Source organism: Drosophila pseudoobscura, chromosome X, assembly GCF_009870125.1.
Source record: "Drosophila pseudoobscura strain MV-25-SWS-2005 chromosome X, UCI_Dpse_MV25, whole genome shotgun sequence".
NCBI lineage: Eukaryota > Metazoa > Arthropoda > Insecta > Diptera > Drosophilidae > Drosophila > Drosophila pseudoobscura.
In genome coordinates this window covers 1,999,855-2,022,471 of record NC_046683.1, presented here as the reverse complement: position 1 = coordinate 2,022,471, position 22,617 = coordinate 1,999,855, and the positions used below count along the sequence as shown (strand labels likewise).

Below are 22,617 nucleotides of genomic sequence, written 5' to 3'. Positions count from 1 at the left end.
ACTCGGTGAGTGCTGTCTCCTCCTCCGTTTCCACAAAGTTGTAACCACTCAACCCCAGTCCCGGCCCAGGCCCCCCACACGCACACCCACAGCCACACGAGGCATAGTCTCTGGCAGCATTGTTATACACCTATGGGCAGGAGTACAGCGTACAGCGTACAGAGTACAGTGTGGTGCACACACACATTTCCTTAAGCTGGGTAAACTTTTTGTGTGTGCAGCGGAAAGAAACAAACTTGAGTGCGCTGCTTATGTGTGGCATGGGTGTGGGGTGTGCGGCGATGAAGAGTATAGAAGGTGTTGGGGCTGGCTGGCTGGCTGGCTGGCTGGCTGTTGGAAATTTGTCGTAAATATTAAAATTTCATACGTTTATGCAAATTCACTTTCGACAACTTTACTTCCTGTCGCCATTGGTGCCGCCATCGCTGGCATGCCTGCTACTACGAGTACCTTTGCTTTGCCGACATCGCTGTCAGCTTCCGTAATGATGCAGGACTCTCCTCCCCAGGACCGTCTCGCTCCGTTCCGTTCCGTTTCGCTACGCCTCGTCTCGCCTTTGTTGGGTTTCTGTTCCAGTTCCAGTTCCTGTTCCTGTTCCTGTTCAAACACTTAGTCGGGGGGAATGGCTTCTGGCTTCTGCCCGGGAGAGTGGGTGGAAAATGAGTTGTCGCTCGCTTTATGTGAAAATGAACATTTATTAAGTTGAAATTACATTACAAATAATTTTCATATTATTGTAATGCACAAAGGAGGAGGCACACACATGCGCGTTCGAGTATTTGCCTATGAGGATGCTGAGTGATATGTGGGCGTTCGGGGCGTGCCACACGGGGCGGCAAGTAATGCCCTTGTAATATTTATGTAAATGTGTAACTGTTGCCACTGTCTGTGGCATTTCTGACGGCTGTCAGTCAGCCCTCCAGTCAGCCCCATCCTTCTCAGAGTCCTGCCACTTGCTTATTTATTCATTTGCATAAAATGTTTTAATAAAGATTTTGATTCAATTCCTTGCGTGTGGCAGTGCCTTGGGCGAGGACTAAGAAACTGAAATAATTGGCATTTATCGCGTCAAATTCGTCGCATCTCTCAAAATGGTAACAAAATTAATTGTTCAGATCTGAAATATATCACGGGATGTTGGGAATACTGAAACTAATCAGAACAACAGCACGTAAGTACCAACATAATTGCATTCTTCCATTCTGAAATTGAACAAAAACCATAACTCTCAGGGCACAGCCACAACCAAGGACCCCTCACATGTGTTCGTGTATCAGTATCGTAACATATTTAAATCTCTATAGACTTCCCCAGAGTGAACTTCATTCCGATTCCCGATTGCCAGACACAAATTACAAATAAATTACAATGTTGGATACGACCACAGAGCCGTAGAGCTGCTATAATTTACAACCTCCGCACGGACAATCAACTGGTGGACACATCCTCGTGCTGCGCCAAAATTAAAGCAATTTAATTTTTTTTTGTCATACCCGCAGCATTTTCCGTTTTCCGTTGATTTTCTTTCGCATGGCATATTTCTGGTGCTGCGAAATTTCCAATTACGGATAAAGTAAAAAATATTTATTGCCAATTTGTGTATTGCATTCTCCGAAATACAATTTCGGGGTAGAGCATTTTCCCCCACACAAATTTGTGGGCAACTCAAGCCTATGTTCTGGTTGGTTCCTGAAATAAAGTCGACTTTCAAAATTTTAGAGAGGGGAGGAGGGGATAGGCGGCTATCCGGAGTCACGTTGCTGATTTTTGGGCACCTCAACATTGCGCATACGCAACGTTGTACTTTCACCTTGCACTTTTTCATCCTTCCTTTTCTCATCTGTTGGTGGTGCTCTCTATGCGTGTCCTTATTTTCATCCTGGCGACGATGCTCTCATTAACAAGTCGATAGCGATTGCTCTGACGGCATATCTGAAGTACTTTTGAGCTTCCTAAATGCTATCGAGGAGCATAATGAAAGTAGAACTCCAACGGGTTTAACGCCTTTCTTCAAGGTTTTTGACAATATCTAACCACTCCAATATTTATTACGACATATCTTCGATATTCTATGTAAATATCATTCCTACTTTCCACCAAGCACAATTGTTGGGGACAAGCCGAGCTAGAGAAAGACTAGGGATCATATCTATGCAACCATACAGTCACAGATGTGTCTACTATACTTCCCCCACATTGATATATGGATTTTGGGCTTTGTCGGGCCTAGCCGGCCTACTCGGGCACAAAGGGCTTTCGGGCTTTTCGCCCCGTGGGTCACGAAGCCCGGCCCGGCCCGGCCCGGCCAGGCCCGTGCCCATCTCTAATATATAGCTTCGTTAAGTGCAGCATTCCCCAACATTCTCTTCTGATGCTCCCCGTGTTTGTTGGCCTGTTTGTTTAGCTGGTTTGGTGGCACTGTAAAGGTTGCTGGACAAGCGCTGCATACGAAATGCGTTGCAACCGGACTGAGGGCAATCGGGGGTTGTATTTTTCTCGGGCTCCCTGGCCATGCGGATTGTGTGTCGGTGGGTGTCGTTGTTACAGTTTCCAGTGCTCTGGCATTTCGCTCACGTAACATTCGGATAACTTTCTATGTATCTGCATTCGCACCTAACACTCTGGTAACTCTCTGCTTGCCATCCCACCCCGTTTCCCCAACATTTGGGGCACGCACAGATGTATCTATTGTGCAGTATTACGGTGGCCGTGAGATCTTTCGGTATGGGAAGGGAAGGGAAGGTATCCCGGTGACGTGCATTTCAAACCATTCTTGTATTATGCTGCTGTGGCCGCGTGAACGGAGATATGCCTTCGCTTTGGAAAATAGCACAAATCCTCCAACAAGGTGGTACTCCACTGTCATGAAGAAGCTAAAGCTGGACGGAACGGTCGGCTATAACTACTACTATCATGACCTACGAAGGAGGAATGGGTTTTAAGTCGAACCCACAGTTACACGGGTAGCATAATGGTGTGGGGACTTAACTCTCCGAAAAAGCTTTCTACAGCTTCCAAACTTGCCTTAAAACCGTATTCTTCCCCGATTTTGCAACAGAGTGTTAGGAGTTTAGTGATAAGTCGCCTGGCTCTTTTCAAATTTTTACCATATTTTACTTCAATACAAACAAAATCACAAACTTCCCTCTTGGAGTCGTCCGATTTTTCGATATTTTTGCTCCGATTTAGTATAGAACTCATATAGTCAGTCATACCGCAAACTTTCTTATTTCATTGAAAAATTACTTTCTTGATAAGATCTGATCAGATTACACGGCCACCTTCGTCGATCTGTTTGCTACATAGCCTCTGTATAATTATATTCTATAGCCTATTTTTGGGTGGGGTTTGTAGGTAGATTTCATGTAGAGGCAGCAGGATTGGATGGAGTATCCGACAGATACGATAGACAACACCCACGTCTTGTTGGGGATCTGGAAATGGAAGTGAATGGGAATGGAAAGGAAGGAAATTCTATAGTAAATATATATTATATCTAAAGATCTAAGGATTTCTACAACAAACCAGTCGACGTATGTGCGATCTCGTATAGTTGACAAGGGCGACTTCTCCCCCGAGAGGCGGAAAGGTATCATTTGAGTCCGAAGCTTTGAGTCCACAAGCATTGAGTCCGACTTACTGAAGAACCGGAGGCATTCACGCGTACTGGAAGGCGTAATATATTTAAAGATCCTGACAATTACAGTAGTTGCGACTGGATCTGGGGACTGCGACTGCGGCACTGGGATATACTTTTTATTTTGGTTTGTTTTTTTATTATTTTACACTTTTAATTTGATTTGAATTCGCAGTTCACATTCAATTTTTCTTATACCATTTGCTGACTCTCTTTTTATTCTTTCATTGTAATCTCGCATTAACACCATATCAATATTCTTTCAAGTGAAATAACAGCTACTAATGCAATGTCCCTTCATAGAACAATCAGTCTTAGCCCCAGCTGTAATCAATGAAAATCTTTGTTGAATATTAAAGTAAATGTTTCCAGAGGATTCAGTGGATTTAAATGTCAATCTGCAGTGTGGAAGGCTCTTCGGCTGCTTCCCGCCTGTCTTTTACCCCACATTTAAATGACTAAACATTCGCTGTGCTCGTCAGAAACACGAACTTGGGCCCCAAGGCTGTTTTCAACTTGACTGTCGAAAATGAGGAAAATATTTTTAAATAAGCGGTAACGTTGCGAATAGTGGCAAGGGCCGCGGTTCTACTTTTTTACTCGCTGCTCAGTCAGAGCTAACATGGACATTATATGGAGATTATGGAACTTTAGTTAATGACTGGTGTATGCTCTCTCATCTTATCTTTTGGTAGCGCCATTCGAAAAAGGGACGAATAGATTTGTGGCTTAGTGCGGGATCTCTCTCAATTTTGCTCGCAGTTGTCATGACTCACGAGAGATGGGGAAAACATAGTGGGAAAAAGAGAGGATCCACGACCGCCGTTATAGAGGGGGCACACTGCACGAGCAAGTGTATGAAAGAGAGAGAAAGAGAAACAAATCACGAGGAAGGCGGTTACGTAGCCACAAAACTAATATATTTATGCATCCCTAAGCTCTTCGAGTACCGGGTATAAAAATGTATAAACGTATAAAAAGTAAGCCATAGAAGGAGGAGAGGATGCCTATAGGGGGAGGGCGAAGAAAGGATATTCTTTGCTTATATTGAATTTTAAGCTTTCGACAATGACGCCAGCGAATGGATTTCTACCCCCACGGATGTCTGCGCGTGACTTTGTTTTAGTATTACCCTGCCACATGCCCCTATCCCCCGATACCCGATACCCGTACCCTGCCACAGCCGCTGGTCCTGTCCTGTGCCTGGGCGCAGTCCTGCCACGTGTTTATTTTGCCAACATGTGGCAAAATTATTTCCGCTCAAAAATCCACTTCCGGCAACTTCCTCTATTCGTGCCACACTTTCTCTGCCCCTCTCCCTTCACTTTCCCCACTCTATCCGTATATATCGCCCCCTCCTACCGTAATTTTTTTGATTTTTTCTGTTTATCCGCTTTTTGTTTTTAGGAAATTGAAAAAAAAAAGCGAAATCTTTTTGCTTCCTAAGCGTTTAAGGTGCTCTAGACGCTAAATTTTCCACCGACGCTTTCTACGACGGCCTAAGTCCGATACCACTCACATACCATTCAATCGGTTCCTTCAGTCATGGAAACGCAGCCCACATGTTAGTTGTGCCTGAATTTATGGAACAATGTAAACGCCAGTAAAGAATCGTCGGCGTATATCTTTTCGTGTGGCTCGAATGGGAATCAGCCCCGAGTAAATCACAGATTTCCAGTTTGGAGTGAAGAGGCCTGCAAGTGACAATAAGGGTGTTGGGTGGTGGGTATTCCTTCGAAGGGGGATAACGGTAACAGTAACAGTAACGGTAGAGAAGAAATCAACTTTTCCAAAAATGTCAGCGAAAGTACATAAATAAAAGACCAACAAAGAGTGGAAAGGGCAATGCCTCATGCCTGTCACCATTGTCACAAAAATTTAATAAAGTTTTCCTTTGAAAACGTATGCCCCTCAGCACTCTCCGTGTGTGTATGTGTGTGTGTGGGGGGGGCTCACCTGTTGCCTGTTTCTACCACTTCCTGGTCCAATGTTTGCCCTCTCAATCACTGGGCCCCAGAGTTCAAGAGTTCACGTTCAGCGTTCAAGCGTTGGAGCGTTTCGAGGATTCCTGTTCCTTTTTTCATTGTTGCAGAGGAGCAGCACCTTGGGGCAGCACTACCACCACACAGGCCAACTACCCGGCCAATGGCATTGCCTTCAACTTTGGCCCACAGCTCCAGCCACCCCCTTCCCATCTCCCCCTTTTCCGCCACCAGACAAGCTAGAGACAAAAGCCATTCCCATTTGGCCTGCCGCTGCCATTAATTAGCCAAAGCGGAGGGGTTTCTTTCGGTTGAGGATAGCAGTGATAGCAGCAGCTGTTTTGGAAAACTGTACACATTCTGTTCCCAGACAGTTGCCCCTTTGACGTAACTGTTCCACATAAGCTGTGCCCACACAACCGCTACACGATCTGTTCTGTTCCCATACATATTGAGGAAAACAGCTATTGACTGTTCCCACACATAGCTCAAATGCACCATTAGCTGTACCTAGTATTTACATTTTTGTTCTCCTTATCGCTCTCTTAGGCCACTCACACGTACAAGCAGGGGAAGTGTGCCTTAGCCCATTAATCAACAAAAAAGCCAACTGGAGAAACCGACTTGACCTCTCTTCTTCTTGGTTAAGAGAGCGCTTAAGAGAAAAAAGCTACTTAACTGGGTACAGTGGGACAGTGTTCTGGGTATGAACAGTTAGGTATGGGAACAGTACAGAACTGTTTTCGGCCGTATATGGGAACAGATTGTAAAAGCCTCTGTGTGGGCACAGCTTTAACTGGGAACAGTTAGCTCAAAGGGAAAGCTTTTACCGCCTACTGTAAGGGAACACATTGAGGGGCAAGCGTCTGGGCACAGGAACAGAATGTGTACTTTTGTCTGAGAAGAGATTTAGGTGAGGTGTGTTCTGTGCGATTCTCTTTGCCGGGGAAAGCAATTTCGAAATGGGTTCAAATAATTATAATAATGGGTTGCTTTATTGCCCGATTATATTTACAACAATTTTCTTAAAGCTACCAGTTCACAGTGGTTAAGTGATTGTAATGTTTGTTTTCTTTGCTCCAAGGCTCCGGAAGAGTTGTTTATGTTTTTGACGCGTGAACATGGAAACGACTCAAGTTTATGGCGATCATCACGATTTTGGTGCGCCTTGAAGGGTTGATGAAGCTCCATCCTCCGCAAAAGTTGCACAAATGTACATATGTATACCTTGGTGCCCGACCTCCGGAAAGTTCTCAAGATACTGCAAAGAACCAATGGTACCATGGGCCTAACTCACTTGTCTTCGAACACGCGCGGGTGTTAACCTGTTCCTTGCAGTTTGAAATATTACAAATATTTCACGCTTTGTGTAATACCATCATCCACTCCATCTACTGTTACTTTAATTTCGTTTTCCCCAAAGAATTTCTGGTAAGAGTTTTAATTGATGGGAAATCATCATTTGAAAACTTTTTTTGTGTACAAAATACAATATTAACGTAATAAAAGCTTTTGGAGGGAGCCAACCGGTTACTTAGAAAATTATTTTAGTCTTCTATTTTCGGCTGAGGCCATGTGCTCTTTGTGCACGCATTTGAGCTCTGCCTGCGGCAAGGGCCGCGACTCTACAGTCATACCCGATATCAGTCAGTATGCTGGAACCACAAGATAACCACAACAGAAACCAAACGAAACATTTCCACCGCTGCAAATGAACAATTAATACAATCACATACTCTTGTGAGAAAATATTGTTTGGGTAACACTAATCCATGAAAAGGCATTGCTGGGCTGGCTCTTGCTCAGGGTAATGCGAGAGGAGACTAACACCAGAGCCGAAGTCCCTGGGATCCAATCTAGAAAGCTCACTCGCGACATGTTCGGTAGTACGTATATAAGTAAGATGTACACGTTTATATGGATTCCCCTTGGATTCCCCTTCGCCAGAACACCGCCAAAAATATACATACGTACGAGTAATTGGGTAAAAATAGAGAGAGTGCTCCTCTTGCGTCTCATGTCTCTATGTCTCCAATTTGTTTACGATTTCGCGGGCCTTATCAATCAACTTATCGAGCGCGTTATCGCTGGCATAGCGCCGTCACTTGCATGGGGAAAACCTCGCCCTCGAACCACTCCTTATCGGGCTTCGTCATGCCCCGACAATGGGACTTAAGCCCCCCCGAGGCTCGACCCACTCACTCTGCTATCTGTGTTATCTGTTCGGTTGCAGAAGCACACTAAGTTTAAACTAAAAACATTACATTTCATAAATATGGTACATCAAATGGATTGTTCTTTTCCGCAAGTCCCGCAAATGGGATTAAATTTGCTTTTCTATATTTATTTATTTTTTTGCTGTTGCGGTTTCGTCTGACGATGTTTTTATCTGAGTGGATGCATTAATGAGTTAATGCAATTAAATAGTTTGCCATTGTTCAACCATCTGTATGGGAACCTGCGATTGCAATTAAATGCGATGATGTTTCAGCAGCAGAGGGAAAAGCATCCAATTTCCCAAACCCAACGGAGCCGACAGCCAAACATTTTGAAAGGGCGAAAGCTCGTACGAAGTTAAACACAATCGATTTAAGTTTTCTAGTTTAATACTTTTTATTTATTTTTTTTAATAGTTTAATAATTGTATAATGCTTTTTTTTGGTATACAGGTAGGTACAACATCGAAGATTATGCTTGAGGTTGGTGAAAGGTTATGTTGAAGATAAATTGATATTTTTTGTGGGACCAGCAACTAGTCGCTTAGACCCCCCAGCCCCAGGGGCTCTCCGGACCATGAAGGGGAACAGATCCACGATGAATGGAGTGTCTATGATGTAGACCGAGTCCGAAATGAGGAACGGATCCACGATGCGGCCCGTGTCCAGGATTAGGAACAGATCCACGATGCGGAACGTGCCCAGAATTGGAAACGGATCCCCGATGGGGACCACCATATCCATGATGCGGAACGGATCCGCGATGCGGTCTGCATGGATGATGAGAAACGGATCCACGACGGGAACCCGGTCCTTTTCCATGTCCATGATGTTTATTTTTCATGTCCTTGCCGTGCTTTTTCCCGCCTGAGCGCGAGTTTGAGCGGGAGCGCGAGCGCGAGCGAGAACCCTTCCGTTCTTTCTTTTTGTGACAGCGAGAACGGGAACGGGAATGACGTCTACGACCACGGCAGTCAGGCGGTGGACCATAGTTGGGAGACGGAGGGTGACCAAAGGCAGGTGCTCCAATGCCGACAGCTGGATGTCCTCCATAGCGTCCATGAAAATGCCAGGCGAAATCGGGCCCAAGATTGAGTCCAAAATTAGGTCCGTGGTGGGAGCTATGACGACCGTGATGCGGTCCGTGATGCGGTCCGTTATGCGGTCCGTGATGCGGTCCGTGATGGGGATTTCCGTGATGTGGTCCATGATGTGGTTCGTGATGTGGACCGTGATGGGGATGTCCATGATGTGGTCCGTGATGGTGGTGTCCATGACGCCCTTCACGCTTGTTCTTCCTCTTCTTTTTCTCGTCATCGGAGCTGGAACTCGAGCTGGAGCTTGAGCTAGAAGAAGTGCTAAATCGAAGTCCTTCTCCACGACACTGCTTGCGGCCACCTTTCTTCTTCTTGTGGCTCTTCTTCTCGTTGTCCGAACGGCAGCTGGAGCTGGAGCTGGAGCGTTTGCCATGACGGCTCCGGCGACACGATCTACCCTTGCGCCCGCGTCCGCGTTCGCACTCGCTGTCCGAGCTGGAACTCGAACTGGAACTGGAGCTGGAGCTCGATCGATCTACTCGACGGTCATGTGAACCACCCTTGTGGCCATGTCCGTGTCCGTGTCCACGTCGCTGATGCTCTCCGTGCTGATGTCTACAATCTCCACGGCCTGGTCTAGACATCGATCGCCTCCTTCTTGCCGAGCTGTGTTCCAGGGCCCACGGCAGGCCCGCTGACCGAAAAAACCGGCACTGCTCGGGCCAAGGTGCCAGCCAAGCGGCACGGCGATCGAATCCGGCCGGACAGGCAGCAGCCCACTCGCGTGGGCCAAACCCATGGGAGACAAAATTCTGAGGTCCGAAATGGTGGTGACCGAAATGATGGGGTCCGAAATGATGGACCCCATGTCCATGACGACGATGTCCATGTCCGTGGCCATTTCCGTGGCCGTGGCCGTGGCCGTGGCCGTGGCCGTGATGGCGATGGCCTCCATGACCGTGTCCATGACCATGGCCATGACGTCCATGAGAGCGACTGCGAGATCGAGAACGATCGCGTCCATGGTGGCCATGATGATGACCGCCGTGAGGGCCATAGGGCCATCCGGCACCCCAGTGCTTGCGACCCCAGCCATACGCATAGTAGTGCGAGCTGTCACTCGAGCTAGAAGTGGAGCTGGAGCTGCTCGAGGAGCTGCTCGAGCTGGAGCTGGAGCTCGACGAGCTGACGCTGTCGGAGCGCTGGCGGCTGGTGGTGGGCACCTCCTCCTCGCCGACGAGCTCCACGTCCGGCTGCTCGCCGACAGCTCCTGCGGACTTCCTGAGCTTCTTCTCCTGCTTCTTGGCCTTCTTCTTGTCCTTCTTCTTGTCCTTCTTGTGCTGCTTCTTGGACTTTTTCGGCTGGGACTTGGAACCCTCGGCGGCCTCCTCCTCGGCCAGCAGAGCCATTGCCTGCTCCAGCATGCGCTGCACCTTCGTTACCTTCTTGATCGCCTGGCTGAAGAGCTTCTCCGAGCGAGGATTGTTGGCCTTGGACTGGTCGGAGCCCTGGGCCTGCAGCGAGGACTGCGGCAGCTCCTCGTCGAAATCGATGTCGCACTCGAGCAGCTCCACGGACAGCTGCTGACCCTGTTGGCCCTGCTGCTCCTGCAATTTCCCTGTTTCACTCATGTTGCTGTCTACCTCGCACCAATCACACGTAATTTCAGATGCTTTTTAGGGTATAGATGTATCGTATAGTAGCTGCTTCTAAAACGAGTATACTGTGGTTGTGGCTTCGCTTTGCTTTCGCTGTCGTCGCAAGCTTCGAACTGGTAAAGAACGCTCGCCGGCCGGCATCTTTTATACTCTCCCAGAAAGCTGCTTCTGACAGCTGCAGAGAGCCGTCAAAGCACTGGAGCATGGAGCATTGCTAACTGCGTCGCAGACGGCAGAAAGTGGGGGGAGAGAGCGATAAAAATAACCGACGGCGTCGGTGAATACCCCCCATACCCAGGACGCCCCAACGCCCCGACGTCCGATTGCACGATTCGCTATCAGCTACGTGGATTTGGCGTCGTCGTTCCCGTTCCCGATACACGGATACACGGATACACTGACGCACCCACACGTCCACACGAACAAGGCCAAAGCCACTCTCTGGTCGGGACGGGGAAATTTCCATCGTTTCACAACGTGATGAAATACCCCTACCAAACTATAATAATGCGGATGAGTGGAATTTGCAGCGAACGAATTACGTAAAAGCATGAAAATATAACGCATTTCATCAATATGGCGAGCTTTAAGGCTCATTCCACCGAAATTTCCCATCCCCAAAAGCGTCAGGTAGTAATTGCCGTCCTTCCGATCATCTTTAAATGATTCTACATCGCTAAAGCAATTGCTAATATCAATGGATCAATTATTCATTCAAAAGAAGACATATAGAAATATTATTAGGTTGGATCATCAAGGATCATCGGTAATCGTGAGGGACAGGGATCATTAATTTTAATCAACATAAAGCTCCATGATCCCTCTATCCAAGGGATCACTCATGCATTTACTTGATTTTAAGGAAAGATCAACAGATCAAAAGCAATGCTCCATGATCCCTCTATCCAAGGGATCACTCATGCATTGACTTGATTCAATTTCAGCATCAAGATAAATGCTCCATGATCTCTTTGTTGTATTGATCACTCATGCATTTAGTTGATCATTTTGTTTCTATAATCCCGTCTTAATGGACGGGAATCATTGGGAATCGTGAGGGTCGCAACACTGTTTCGGGATCAGGCAGGGATCAGTCATTTTAATCAACATGAATGCTCCATGATCACTCCTTGAAAGGGATCACTCATGCATTTAATTGACAGTAAAGTCCATTTAAAAGTTCATAGCATAGACATATCACAAATCAAACTCATGGATACATTTTCTCTTATAAGAGATATTTTTATTAGTTCATATTTAGCTTTATTTTCACACACCAACCTTCAAAGGGGCTGAACTTATTCTTGTTGATCAGTATACATATATCCATCACAATATCTCTAAGATAACTTCCTATTTAGCTTCATTTCACAGATGAATTGAAATACACTAGGAACCGCAGTCTACTAGATGTAGATCTCTCATTGATGAATCCTCAGATCATTTCACAATTAAAAGAACATATTCATTCTCTTCAGTATCTTTGTATCAGGTAAATATCACACAGGCAGATCACAGAATTGAGATCTTGCAACGTATTGTATTTTAAGCACAAATATAAACACAATGGAGTGATCTTCTCCCTTACAGATTCCCAAATACAATACCTAAAAGAGATATTTACTGGCAATTCTTTTCGGAAACTTTAGAGATCACTTGTTCGCATTGGTATATAGCGATCACACAATCGGAACTGGGCAACGCAACACACAATTTAGATCGACACGTATGAGTTCTTCATCCGAAAAACTTATCTTCTTCCACTTGACTATGCGAATTTCATCATATCAGAAAATAGACCTTGGCCGTTTTTGTTGTGAAATCTGCATTCGTGAGTCACTCACAACATATCAACATATGTGCATATGTATGTGTTCATGAGCCACCATCATACGATATTTTGTGGTCTGGCTCTGGTTTTGGGTCTTGGTCTGGGTCTGGGGCCAACTTCAACACAGAAAACATAAAAAAAAGTTAACCACTGGGATTTATTTTTCAGGCTTCAACTGGGGCCCACGGTAGCTTCACGACTGATCATCAGAGTCTAGTCGGAGGGGAAATTGAGAGAGTGGCTTCAAAAAACAAGCATACCCGGTTTCCATCATCATGTGAGTCACAAATGGACGAGCAGGGGGTTTACGGGTTTGGGGGTTTGGGGGTTTAAGGGGTGGGGTTCAATGGCAGGAACAAGGACAGGGGAGGGCAGGAACAAGGGCAGGGGAGCGCAGGGCTTGAGATCAAACACAAAATCATTTATTTGCAAATTTGCGTGAAATCTGCTTTGTATATTTATGTATATATATACATATATGTATATGGAGCGTTTATATGTATCTCTGGCACTGGGCACTGGTCTTTATTCATTTATGTATGTATTCTTCAACATTTATTGATATTCAATAGACTTTTGTTCTACTAAATTTCATAATTTTGCAATTTTTATTTTTTTACTTTTGGTTTTTTTTGAACACGTTGCCAAATTGAAACGAAAAACTGTACTCGGGTGGGGAGCAGCTGCTCTGGAGCGGGTGGTATCGTCAAATGACAAATGAAATCCCCTCGAAGGGGACAGAGTCCAAAAAGCCCCACGTAAGCCCCGATTGAGTGTAAGCTCCCCAATTGTGTTAATGAGTCTCAATGAAATCGGAGCGAAAGAGCTTCTGGGAGAGAGAGCCAGAGAGTGGGGGCTCTCTGCTCGCCGAGTGGTGTTCTCTGGCTGATAAAGACTCGCGAGAGCGAAAGCTTTGAAAGACCCGTCCCGACTGATATAGGGAGACCGAGAGATTGCTGATTGGGAACACCTTGGTTCACGTTTATAGCACCATAAAGAAGAAAATTGAGATCTTTCGAGCCGATTTGTATTGTTAACAAAACACCATAGCATTTCGACAGGCTTCAGACAGGAGCTGGACATATGCCAATATGAAAGCTGAAAGGCAAGACTCATATATGTACGATCTTCTCAAATGCCATATTGTAAGGCAATGCAAAGACCCTACCAAAGCAGAAACGCCGCCATAATTTGGAACTCTGGAATCATAACAAGAAAGCTATTGAATCAATATATGGAGTTGTTTATTGGAAATCAAGTATTCACATATATTTAATAAATAAAATAAGTCAATTTGGTCGTATGAGGAGGAATAAACCCTTTGAATATAATCTTCTCCAGAAAGACTTCGAAAACAATCCAAAAGTAAAGATGAATATCATCGAAGTACCATACCATAAAACAGTAAGAGCTCTACTTACATATACATATGTATATATAAGAACAAAATATACACATAAACATGTTCAAATCAAGGATCTTGAAAGTTGCAACAAAAGGTTCCATTGAAGTGACAAAAAAAGGCTTATTCTACTTATCCCATCAGCAGAATTTGATGTACATTCAGTATATTGTATTATTCCCAAAAATGTTCCACACTCGTACTCCGATTCAGAGTGGTGATCTTATGTTAGCGACGCGCACTGTATGTACCCCTTTAGTACAGGCATTTCCTAGATGCCACAGATGACCTTCAGATTGGGCAGGTTCTGGGTGTTGCGGCAGTAGCGCTGCCAGCCATTCCAATGACGAAACCCGTCCGTGGTCTGAATCCGCTTGGCACAGACGGCCGCCTCGATCAGATTCTCATCGAGGAGATCTACAAAAGAAGCGAAGTGTGAGGAGACATATTTCTACGATCCACTATCGAGACTGTCATCCAGACCTTCGCACTTGACGTTGCAGATGCCACCGCGTCTCCCCTCCTGGCAGTATCGACTGTTGATCTGGAACAGGCCCAGGCTGCGCGATCCATTGGGGTTCGTAGTGGTTCGGGTCGTCTCCAGTTCGCTCTCGTGCTCCAGAAGACAGATCCCTGCGGCCGGTGGGGATGTGTTTTAAAAGCCAAGAATATTCAAAATTCCATTGGCTCTAGAGACAATCACTCCCACATTCTACTTACAGTTGGACAGAAGGCTGCGCTCAAAGCCGTGCCGGTCGAGCAGCTTGCGGGCCAGCTCGCAGCGGAGATACCGCTTGGCCAGTGCCCCGGGAGAGACCCACAGCAGACCCAGAACCAGACCCAGATAGAACAATGCAAGCGCCGCTGCTCTCATCGTGCGACTGACTCAGAGCTCCAGCTCTGACTCTGACTTTGATTCTTATTCGGACTGAGACTTTTGCGTTGGGTTGGCTCTGGCGAGTGTGTGTGGCATCTGATTGCGAGTGTGAACCTGGCCACCTCCGGGTCGGGATGGGGCAGATGCTCAGTGCCCGATAAGCGGACCCGCTTTGTTGGCGTGTTGCCTCTTATGCAACGAAAGGGGAAGCGGGATGAACTACAACGATACAATCTACGATTAAGATCGGGATTTCCCAGAATTCATTTATCACTCCGGAGCTATTTTGCATACGATGGGAGTCTAACAAACGAGTGGAGATAGTTTTATTCCGGCTATATCCGGTTATGCCGTCATTCATCTTTCATCTTTCATCCATCATTTTTCTACAATGGCTAATGGTTTTTATACCCTTACCACGGGTACAATGACTTTGAAAGAAAAGTTTTGGCATTTATATCCCCTCTCGCCTCGTTGAGAAGTCTCCTTCGTTACTCTGAGCATGTGCGGCAGCGCCCCTCGGTCCGCCTTGGAAAATAGGTGGTCGGATCAAAGGACTAGGCAGTGTCCTACCCTAAGGCTTTTGCCTAGCTTCGAATGCTATCGTATGGAGCGGCAGCGGCAGCGACATCGGGAAAACACGACTGTATCTCAAATCGTTTCTCTCTTTATTATACATAGAGTCCATGGAAGGTAAGTTATTATTGTAATTGTAATTGTAATTAGATCGATAATTAACCCTATGTGTAATATATGTAAATGGTGTGTTTGTATAATTAATTATGTATGTTTCCCTATGGTAAAAATCTCTCTCGTTGCCGTCTATCGAATTCCTTCCGTTGCTACTAGCTCCGCGACAAATTTCAATTTAATTAATTACTCCGGAATTGTAAATATCTACGATTGTATATATGTTGTGTATTGTATGTATGTATGTATGTATGTATATATAGCCCATTACATATAGAGTAAATATATATATATATATAAAGTATTGTGTTGTATTTTAAATATACCGCGATACAAGTTACATTTATTGGCAGAAGCGAGCAATTGGTTGTTGTTTCGTATTCGTATTCGTATTAGATTACTTTACGATATACTAAATAGATCCCCCTACCCCTCCCCTCACACACTAGATAGTTTCACTAGATAGTTTACCTCTGGGGTCTGCTTCGATTGATACTTTTCTTTTTGTTCTTTATGTTCGATTTTCTCGTAACACTAAACACATTGTGGTTGTAATTGCTTTTGTTTTTTCGTGGCTTTTTGCTGTCTTGATTGCACTCACTTCGCACCGTCCACTAGCCCACTAGTCTCACATCCACAAGCCACGACGGGGTCGGTCTTGTCTTCTCAGAGGGCAATGCTTTTGGTGATGATGATTGGACCACAGACAAAAATTAAACCAATTAACTTAGAACTAATAAACATTGCAATACTCATAATAAACCTCATCCGTTTCTATTTTTTTTTTCTATTTTTCGCCATTTTCTATGTCGTTTTTGAGTACAAAATATATTTTATATCTTAACATTATATCTCTATTTTTTCTGAATTTCCCTTCTACAACATTTTGTTCATAAGCAAGGAGGTCCTACTACAATCTCCCTGCTGCAATCTCTAGAGAACGTTTCCAAAGCTGGCCGACTAAAGCTGGCTCCACTAAAGCCTTTCAAACGCCACACAATAAACGAAGTTTCGAAATGGTTAAACCTTTTTCGGATCGGGATATAAAACAAATGCATTTGGCGTGTGTGTCTCTCTGTGTCGCTGTGATCACTACGTCTACGTCTCGAGCTTTACTTTACTTTACTCTACTCTGGCCTTTTAGTGCCTATTTCAACTTTCCAGTGGCTGATCTCTGCCTCTGTTTCTGTTCTTTTTGTCTTACTCCTAAACCTATCATTTCCGTGCTCCTTACTTTCCTTCTAGATTATAACAAAAAATGCAAATGTTAAAAAAAAGAAAAAGCGAGTGAGAGAGCTAAAGAAAATATAACAAAACTAGTAAAATGGATTATCCATGTAAAAATTATTTCATAGGACTATCGTATAATGGAACGATGGCTGCTCCTCCTTTCCTTCTCCTCCCCTCCGTAGTGCCTAGTAGTAGTCGTTGTCCCTAGGGCCAGTCCTAGGACTGGGCTAGTCCCAGTTTCCTTCCCATTAGTAGATGCGCTCGTAGAAGAGCAGATAGGCCTGGGCCTTGAGCGCCGTGTCCTCGCTAACCTCCTGAACCCGCGAGTCTGATACGTAATACCATTTTCCTGGCGGTGCCTGGACATTGGCAGCCTCATCCTCCTGCTTATCCTTCTGGCCGGGTCCGAGTCCATTGGGGTTGGTATTGAACTCCTCAGAGGTAGATGAATTGCTGCTAGAGTTGGTGAAGTCGTCGCTGTCGTTCATCGAGTTCAAGTGCAGCTCCCGCGCCTTCTCCTTCGCAAGCAACTCTTCCAGCTTCTTCAGCTGATCGTCGTCCTGGTCGAGCTCGGCCTTGCTGCCGTGCGGCAAGAACTTCCAGCGTTTGTCCTCTGGCGTCACCTTGGGCCGCACCTTCACGTAGGCGGTGTAGTGACCGCCGTACATACCGCCCGAGTGTTCCACCACACCGTATAGAGCGTACAATAGTTTCTTCTGCTTGCGATCGATATTGGGCAGATTCTTAACCTTGGACCCGCAGAAGGCGGCAATGTCCAGCATGTTTGGGTAGCTGACCGGCCGCGTCAGCTTTCGGAATATGCAGCGCGGACCCAGCTGGAAGCGCTTCAGGTGTAGGATGAGCACCGCCGGCGGGCTGGACACCAGCAGCTGCTTGGTGGCGTTCGTGTTGACCGACTTTGCCTTCGGATCGTTCCCATTCAGACGCTGCGTGCAGCTGTCGCAGCCCACCTTGTTCTGGCCGGTCATCAGCTCGACGGCAGTGAAGCTGTTGAGGCAGGACTGAACAGAGCACTCTCCGTCCTCGCACTGGTACCGCGGCGCTATCGTGGTGCTCCAGTCCGAATAGCTGTAAGTTCGCACGCGCTTAGCGCGTGCTGCTGCTGCCGCTGCTGCAGCTGCCGCTACTCCTGCCGCCGCTGCTGATGCTGCCACTCCTTCGGCTGTGGCCGAAGCTGCAGCTGTCGTTGCCGCTGTGGCCTCCAAGGTGTAGTCACTTAAAGCCAGTTGGGTGGCTATCTCCTGCAGCTGGAGCTTAGCAACCTTATCCGTATTCGCCTCTCCCGCCTCTTCTCGGACGACTCCGTTCGGTGGCAGGTCCAATTCAACCGAGATTTGCCGTATGGAGGAGGCTCCCACTTCGCTCACGCCTGCTGTGACTATGTCCGCAGATGATCGGCCGTCCTCCTTCCTCCGCTCCCGCTGCTGCTGTGGACTTCTGGAGGCCTCATTGTTGTTGGCGGCGGTGGTGGTAGTGGTGGTGGTCGTCGTCGTTTTACTGATGCCGCTGGGCAACGGACTAGTGGCTATGCCTGAGTCTGTGGAATGTGGAAGGAGAATAATTGGATAGAGAATAGGGGATCACCCCCATCGAAGGTCTGCTTACCGTTCTCGTCCTCTTCGAGGGAGTCCTTGTCCATGTTCTCCGGCGTGTCATCCCGCTTCTCGCCCAACGGCTGGGCGTTCCCATTGGTGTCGGTGAAAAACCTGCTGCTGCTGCTACTGCTGTTGCCTCCTTGAGCGGATGAAGCGGATGATGAGCCACCGGCGACTCCTCTGGTCTTGGCCCTGTCCCTGGTCGTTGCCGTTTCCTCCACCAAATTATCCTCAATATCGGCGTCCGAATTCTCCGATGTGGTGGAGCTCGAGGAAATTAGCTCCTCCTTGTGATGACCCTGGCCATCGCTGGTCGTCTGGCTATCCCCGTCGCCGCCGCCCGTCCCTGTGTCGACGGCATCCAGCTCATTGTTCGCCTCGGAATCGGCATCTGCCTGGCTGCCCGTTCCGTTCCCATTAAGCTTGAGGGTGAGCTTCTGGGCCTGCTTGTAACGAAGGTGTTTGGCCGCCCGCTTGGCCTTGCGCTCGCGCTCCTTATCCTTTTTCACCTGCGACTTGGACGGACCGACTGTCTCCTGCTGGTTGGCGTGCAGGTAGAACGAGGAGGAGGAGGCGTCCGCCGCGAAGGGGTTGCCATCCTCGGGAGTCGTGAACTTGGTGTTTATTTTGGTCGGGGACTGCAACTGCAACTGGTTCTGGTTCTGGGTCTGCGTCTGGCCGCTGATGGGGAAGGGCGAGCTCTCGGGACTGGGCTTGCGCCGCTGCGGTGGCTGGGGCTTCTCGACAGCCACCGGCAGGGACATGTCCAGGAAGTACTCGTGCCGTGACGAGACGCTGTGGCAGTCCTGGCAGGTCAGCGTCGAGACGAGGAAGCCGCGGAAGACCTGCTCCGGGCGCAGGATGCGGTCGCCGGCCTGTTTGCCGTAAATCTTGCACTTCCGACGCATCTCCTCCGATACGTTTTGGCTGTCCTGGTCCTTGTAGCCGAGGTTCTGCAGGATGACGCGCTGATAGCGCTTGAGATCCTCGTTACGCACACTTTCCAGCAACTGCCGCAGCAGCTCGTGGGCGTCGTGCTGGTCCCCGCCCGTAAACTGCGGACACTTGGCGCACAACTTGTCGAAGAGCTTGCGGGGCGTGAAGACACCACCACCCACCTGCAGCTCCTCGAGGGCATTGGCCAAGGCCGATGTGAGGCTACCCCAGGAGGAGAGGGTACCCCGGATGATCGGCAGTTCGGTGGAGCCCTTGTCCTTGAAGTCGAACTTCCCACCGGGCAGCACGAATCTGTGGAAGCGATGGAAGAGCGATTCAGTTAGAGATCTTTTCATGGCTCTCCTCTCGCGATCACTTACTCCTCTCCTGGCTCCGACAGCTCGCGGAGGACACTGAGCAGGAACGGGGTCTGGGCGAGGCACTGCATCACGGCATTGAAGAAGCAAGTGTTGCCCAAATTGGTCAGTCCGCGGACGCGCGGCAGTCGCTCAACTTCGCTCTTGGGCGAGTCTGGGGGATTTGGACCGCCGGCGGTGGAGTCGGTCCCCGTGGCCATGCCTCGAACAGGGCTGCTGCTGGTGAGGGCAGTGGCTCCGGGCGGTGCCGGCAGGGGTATGGCCGTTAGGTTGCCCCCGCTGATGCCACTGTTGATATCCTCAAAGGAGCCACCCGTCATGGGCACAATGGGTCCAAGCGTCTGCAGGGCCGATTTAAATTTCAGTTCGATGTCGGTTATAGTGGGCGGACTGGGGGTGGCCACGGCGATGACGGTGGGGGCCTCCACGGGCGGTTCGGCGGGTGGCTTCTGGGCCAGACGCTTCACCAGCTCGACGCACTCGAGCAGGTTCTTGCGGGAGTTGGGGGTGACCTTGTTGTCGCAGCCATAGCACCATATCTCAAAGGATCTTGTGTTCATGGCCAACGCATGCGAGTCCGAGTGTGGTGTCTGCAAACGAGAAGTGCGTGTCCATTAGCCACAAAAACTGAGCGCAGGCAGGCAGGCAGGCTGGTGCTCTTACCTTATAGTGCTGGAGGGCGTGCTGCTTGCGTGACCGCCCGCAAAGCTGGGTGCCGCACTTGAGGCACAGCCAGAGCGTGCTGTCGATCTCAAAGTCGCAGTCCAGGTCTCCTGAGCCTGATCCCGAACCGGAGGCAGCGCCCTGATTCTTTTGGCACTGCGAACACTCGTAGACTAGGCCGGTGGCCTTCAGTTGACGCCGCAGTCGGGCCGCATCCACCGATTTCTTGATGTGCTGGCAGCAGCTGGTCATGGGGCCATCGGCCCCCGAACTGCCAACACCAGCAGCGCCTGCCGAGCCGCTGGCCCCGATCGTCTGCCCGTGGCTATCCTCCTGGCCAGAGTCCGTTGAACTGGCATTGTCGTGGTTGTCCATCTGACGCTTCTTCCCCATGGCGAGCAGCTGCTTCGCTCTAGCCCCCTTTTTGGCGCGCTCTGGAAGGAACAAAGAATGGAGCGAGATTAGATATGCAGATGCCTCGATGGTGTCTTTGTTTTTGGCTGGAGCTTTTTCTATTGCCTCCGTTGGCCATTGCCCTGACTACGTCGACTCTCTGATCTGATCTGACACTTTGGAGACACAAATTAAGTTCGTTTTCATTTGTGTGCGTGTGTTCTGTGTTGGGTATCCCGTCCGTTGGGGCGCAATCTTTCGTCACACGTTGCCTTTGAGGTTAAGTTCATTTGCCCGCCGTGGCTGCTGCCATATTTGGCACACGCCCCCACCCTCCCCCTCAAACCAACCACCTAAAACCCCACGATGGACGTACGGACGCTTTGTTGTCTGGCCGGACAGAGGGTTGGTCAGGCGTAGGGCCACTCAATTCAACCTAATTCCTGCACAATTCGTACGCACACTCCACACGGACCGCCGTCGCGCGTCGCTGCCAACCGAGGTAGAGGCAGTGGCAGAGCATAGGTAGACTCTGCGACATTAGAGGTCGAGAGCAACGTTGTTCCGAGAAACATGTCGTTTTTGTTTCGCTTTGTTGCAGGCCATCTCTGTTTAGATTTTGGCCCTAGTTTTTGTTCACAGCTTGGCTTTGTTATGGTTTACCTTGAGTTAGTCGATGCAAAATGCGTTGCACATTAAACCTTCGATTGCATATACATGTGTAAGTAGGTGGTAGGTGTATACCTCTGGGTATTTTAACCAGTGTGACCGCGGATTTATTGATCAAATATACCGACCAACCAACAGAAATAGTCCAAAATATACGGTCTCATTTTTAAAGTAAACCGTAAATATACTGACGAATTCAAGTTCTATTATACATATTCCTCGATTTTCATATTCCGTGAAATATTACTTGCTAGCTAGTAACCTCAGCTCTGAACACATCATTTTATCCGATGGATCAATCAATTTTTTACTTGACTGGCTTATTTAAAAGACTTTCTTTTATTGGATTTTGTCTAAAAAACGGTTTTAGCGAAAAAGGTCAACCAACGTAAGAGAATAATTGTAACTATTGCTCAATGTGATATTTCGTTGAATAATTCTGGCTGACCAAGACCCTCAGCACTGCCCACATAGTTTTATCCCATTGATGAACAAATTTTCTATAAGATCGGTTAGTTTTCAGCCCTTGCTTTTATCGTGTTTGGACCAAAAGAAGGTTTCAACAAAAAAGTTAAGCAAAAACAACAGTCGCAATGTTGTCACGTCAATGTTCTTGGTATTTGAAGACTTGTTGCTTGTCAACCGGAGTTAGGCCATTTGTATACCCTATTTCGTTAACTTTCTACAAAGATACTGTTTTCCAAACTGTTTTAAAACCTATTTAATCATTTTTTTTTCAAATTGTATTCATGCATTTGATTAGTCTTTTTTACATACATATATATATTCTGATTCCGATACCAATTTTTGGTCTCTGTAAGAAGACCACTTTCCTTGAAATATCGTTAAAATACCTTTTAAACAGAGACTGACTCGTTTCCGCATTCATTAGAGCCTGCGATGAAAAAAGCTTACGCCATTCTATAAAACACATTCCCTAGAGTATGCAGAATGTTGTTCGTTTCGTTCGTTTGTCGGCAGATGAATCTGGCCCATACAAATTGAATGTTGCTGCGAATGTTGTGCATGGATTGGCACTCATTGCCATTCATAGATGATTCAAAGAGAGCCCTAACCGAATATAACTTCGAAAATTTGATTGAATAGTTGAAATTGATCAAATATACCATTATATACCAATATACCGTAAATATACCGTCGGCTCAATTTTGAAATCAAAAAATACCAGTCACAACTGATATCGATAACTAGTATTGCCCAGAGGTGGGGGTAATTTTGCGAAATGTTTTCGATTTCATATGTTATCGACTCAATCAGCTGCTTCAACAAAATATATACAATTAACAGCTGCTGATAAGAGTAATTCTATACAAAAATGTATACATTTTGGGCACTTACATATATATTGTTTGATATAAACGATTCAATTAAGGAAAATAGCA

The 22,617-nt window shown here is 47.2% G+C and overlaps 3 protein-coding genes across 5 annotated transcripts; all 3 read right to left on the bottom strand.

Moving 5' to 3' along the window:
* Window positions 1-8,207: 8,207 nt before the first annotated feature.
* LOC6902306 (hornerin) lies at window positions 8,208-11,446 on the bottom strand. The gene has a single exon (XM_002133797.3). It carries the CDS (start codon window positions 10,501-10,503, stop codon window positions 8,380-8,382), a length of 2,124 nt encoding a protein of 707 aa, XP_002133833.2. The 5' UTR covers window positions 10,504-11,446; the 3' UTR covers window positions 8,208-8,379.
* Window positions 11,447-13,662: 2,216 nt separating this feature from the next.
* Window positions 13,663-14,665, bottom strand: LOC4815571 (lysozyme). Its single transcript, XM_001355676.3, has 3 exons — window positions 14,484-14,665; window positions 14,247-14,396; window positions 13,663-14,180 (listed from the first exon to the last, which is right to left on the bottom strand). Exons 1-3 carry the CDS (start codon window positions 14,635-14,637, stop codon window positions 14,035-14,037), a joined length of 450 nt encoding a protein of 149 aa, XP_001355712.1. The 5' UTR covers window positions 14,638-14,665; the 3' UTR covers window positions 13,663-14,034.
* A 624-nt stretch (window positions 14,666-15,289) lies between these two features.
* Window positions 15,290-21,349, bottom strand: Usp16-45 (ubiquitin specific protease 16/45). 3 transcript variants are annotated; one of them, XM_001355677.4, is made up of 5 exons: window positions 21,209-21,349; window positions 20,153-20,586; window positions 19,493-20,079; window positions 18,187-19,424; window positions 15,290-18,118 (listed from the first exon to the last, which is right to left on the bottom strand). In XM_001355677.4, exons 2-5 carry the CDS (start codon window positions 20,543-20,545, stop codon window positions 16,809-16,811), a joined length of 3,528 nt encoding a protein of 1,175 aa, XP_001355713.4. In that variant the 5' UTR covers window positions 20,546-20,586; window positions 21,209-21,349; the 3' UTR covers window positions 15,290-16,808. The 3 variants fall into 3 exon arrangements, with proteins under 3 accessions (XP_001355713.4, XP_015041376.2, XP_015041375.2); XM_015185890.2 differs by having other exon boundaries at window positions 15,290-18,112; XM_015185889.2 differs by lacking the exon at window positions 21,209-21,349 and adding an exon at window positions 20,922-21,059.
* Between the last annotated feature and the right edge of the window lie 1,268 nt (window positions 21,350-22,617).

Bases quoted from the DNA above. Each gene is read 5' to 3' on its own strand.
- LOC6902306 (XM_002133797.3), bottom strand. From the start codon at position 10,503: ATGAGTGAAACAGGGAAATTGCAGGAGCAGCAGGGCCAACAGGGTCAG.
- LOC4815571 (XM_001355676.3), bottom strand. From the start codon at position 14,637: ATGAGAGCAGCGGCGCTTGCATTGTTCTATCTGGGTCTGGTTCTGGGT. The intron at 14,397-14,483 runs GTAAGTAGAATG...CACCGGCCGCAG, and splicing joins GCGCAGCCTTCTGTCCAACT to GGATCTGTCTTCTGGAGCAC. The intron at 14,181-14,246 runs GTCTGGATGACA...CTTCTTTTGTAG, and splicing joins CTGCAACGTCAAGTGCGAAG to ATCTCCTCGATGAGAATCTG.
- Usp16-45 (XM_001355677.4), bottom strand. From the start codon at position 20,545: ATGGGGAAGAAGCGTCAGATGGACAACCACGACAATGCCAGTTCAACG. The intron at 20,080-20,152 runs GTAAGAGCACCA...TCTCGTTTGCAG, and splicing joins ACGCCCTCCAGCACTATAAG to ACACCACACTCGGACTCGCA. The intron at 19,425-19,492 runs GTAAGTGATCGC...TCGCTTCCACAG, and splicing joins CTGTCGGAGCCAGGAGAGGA to ATTCGTGCTGCCCGGTGGGA.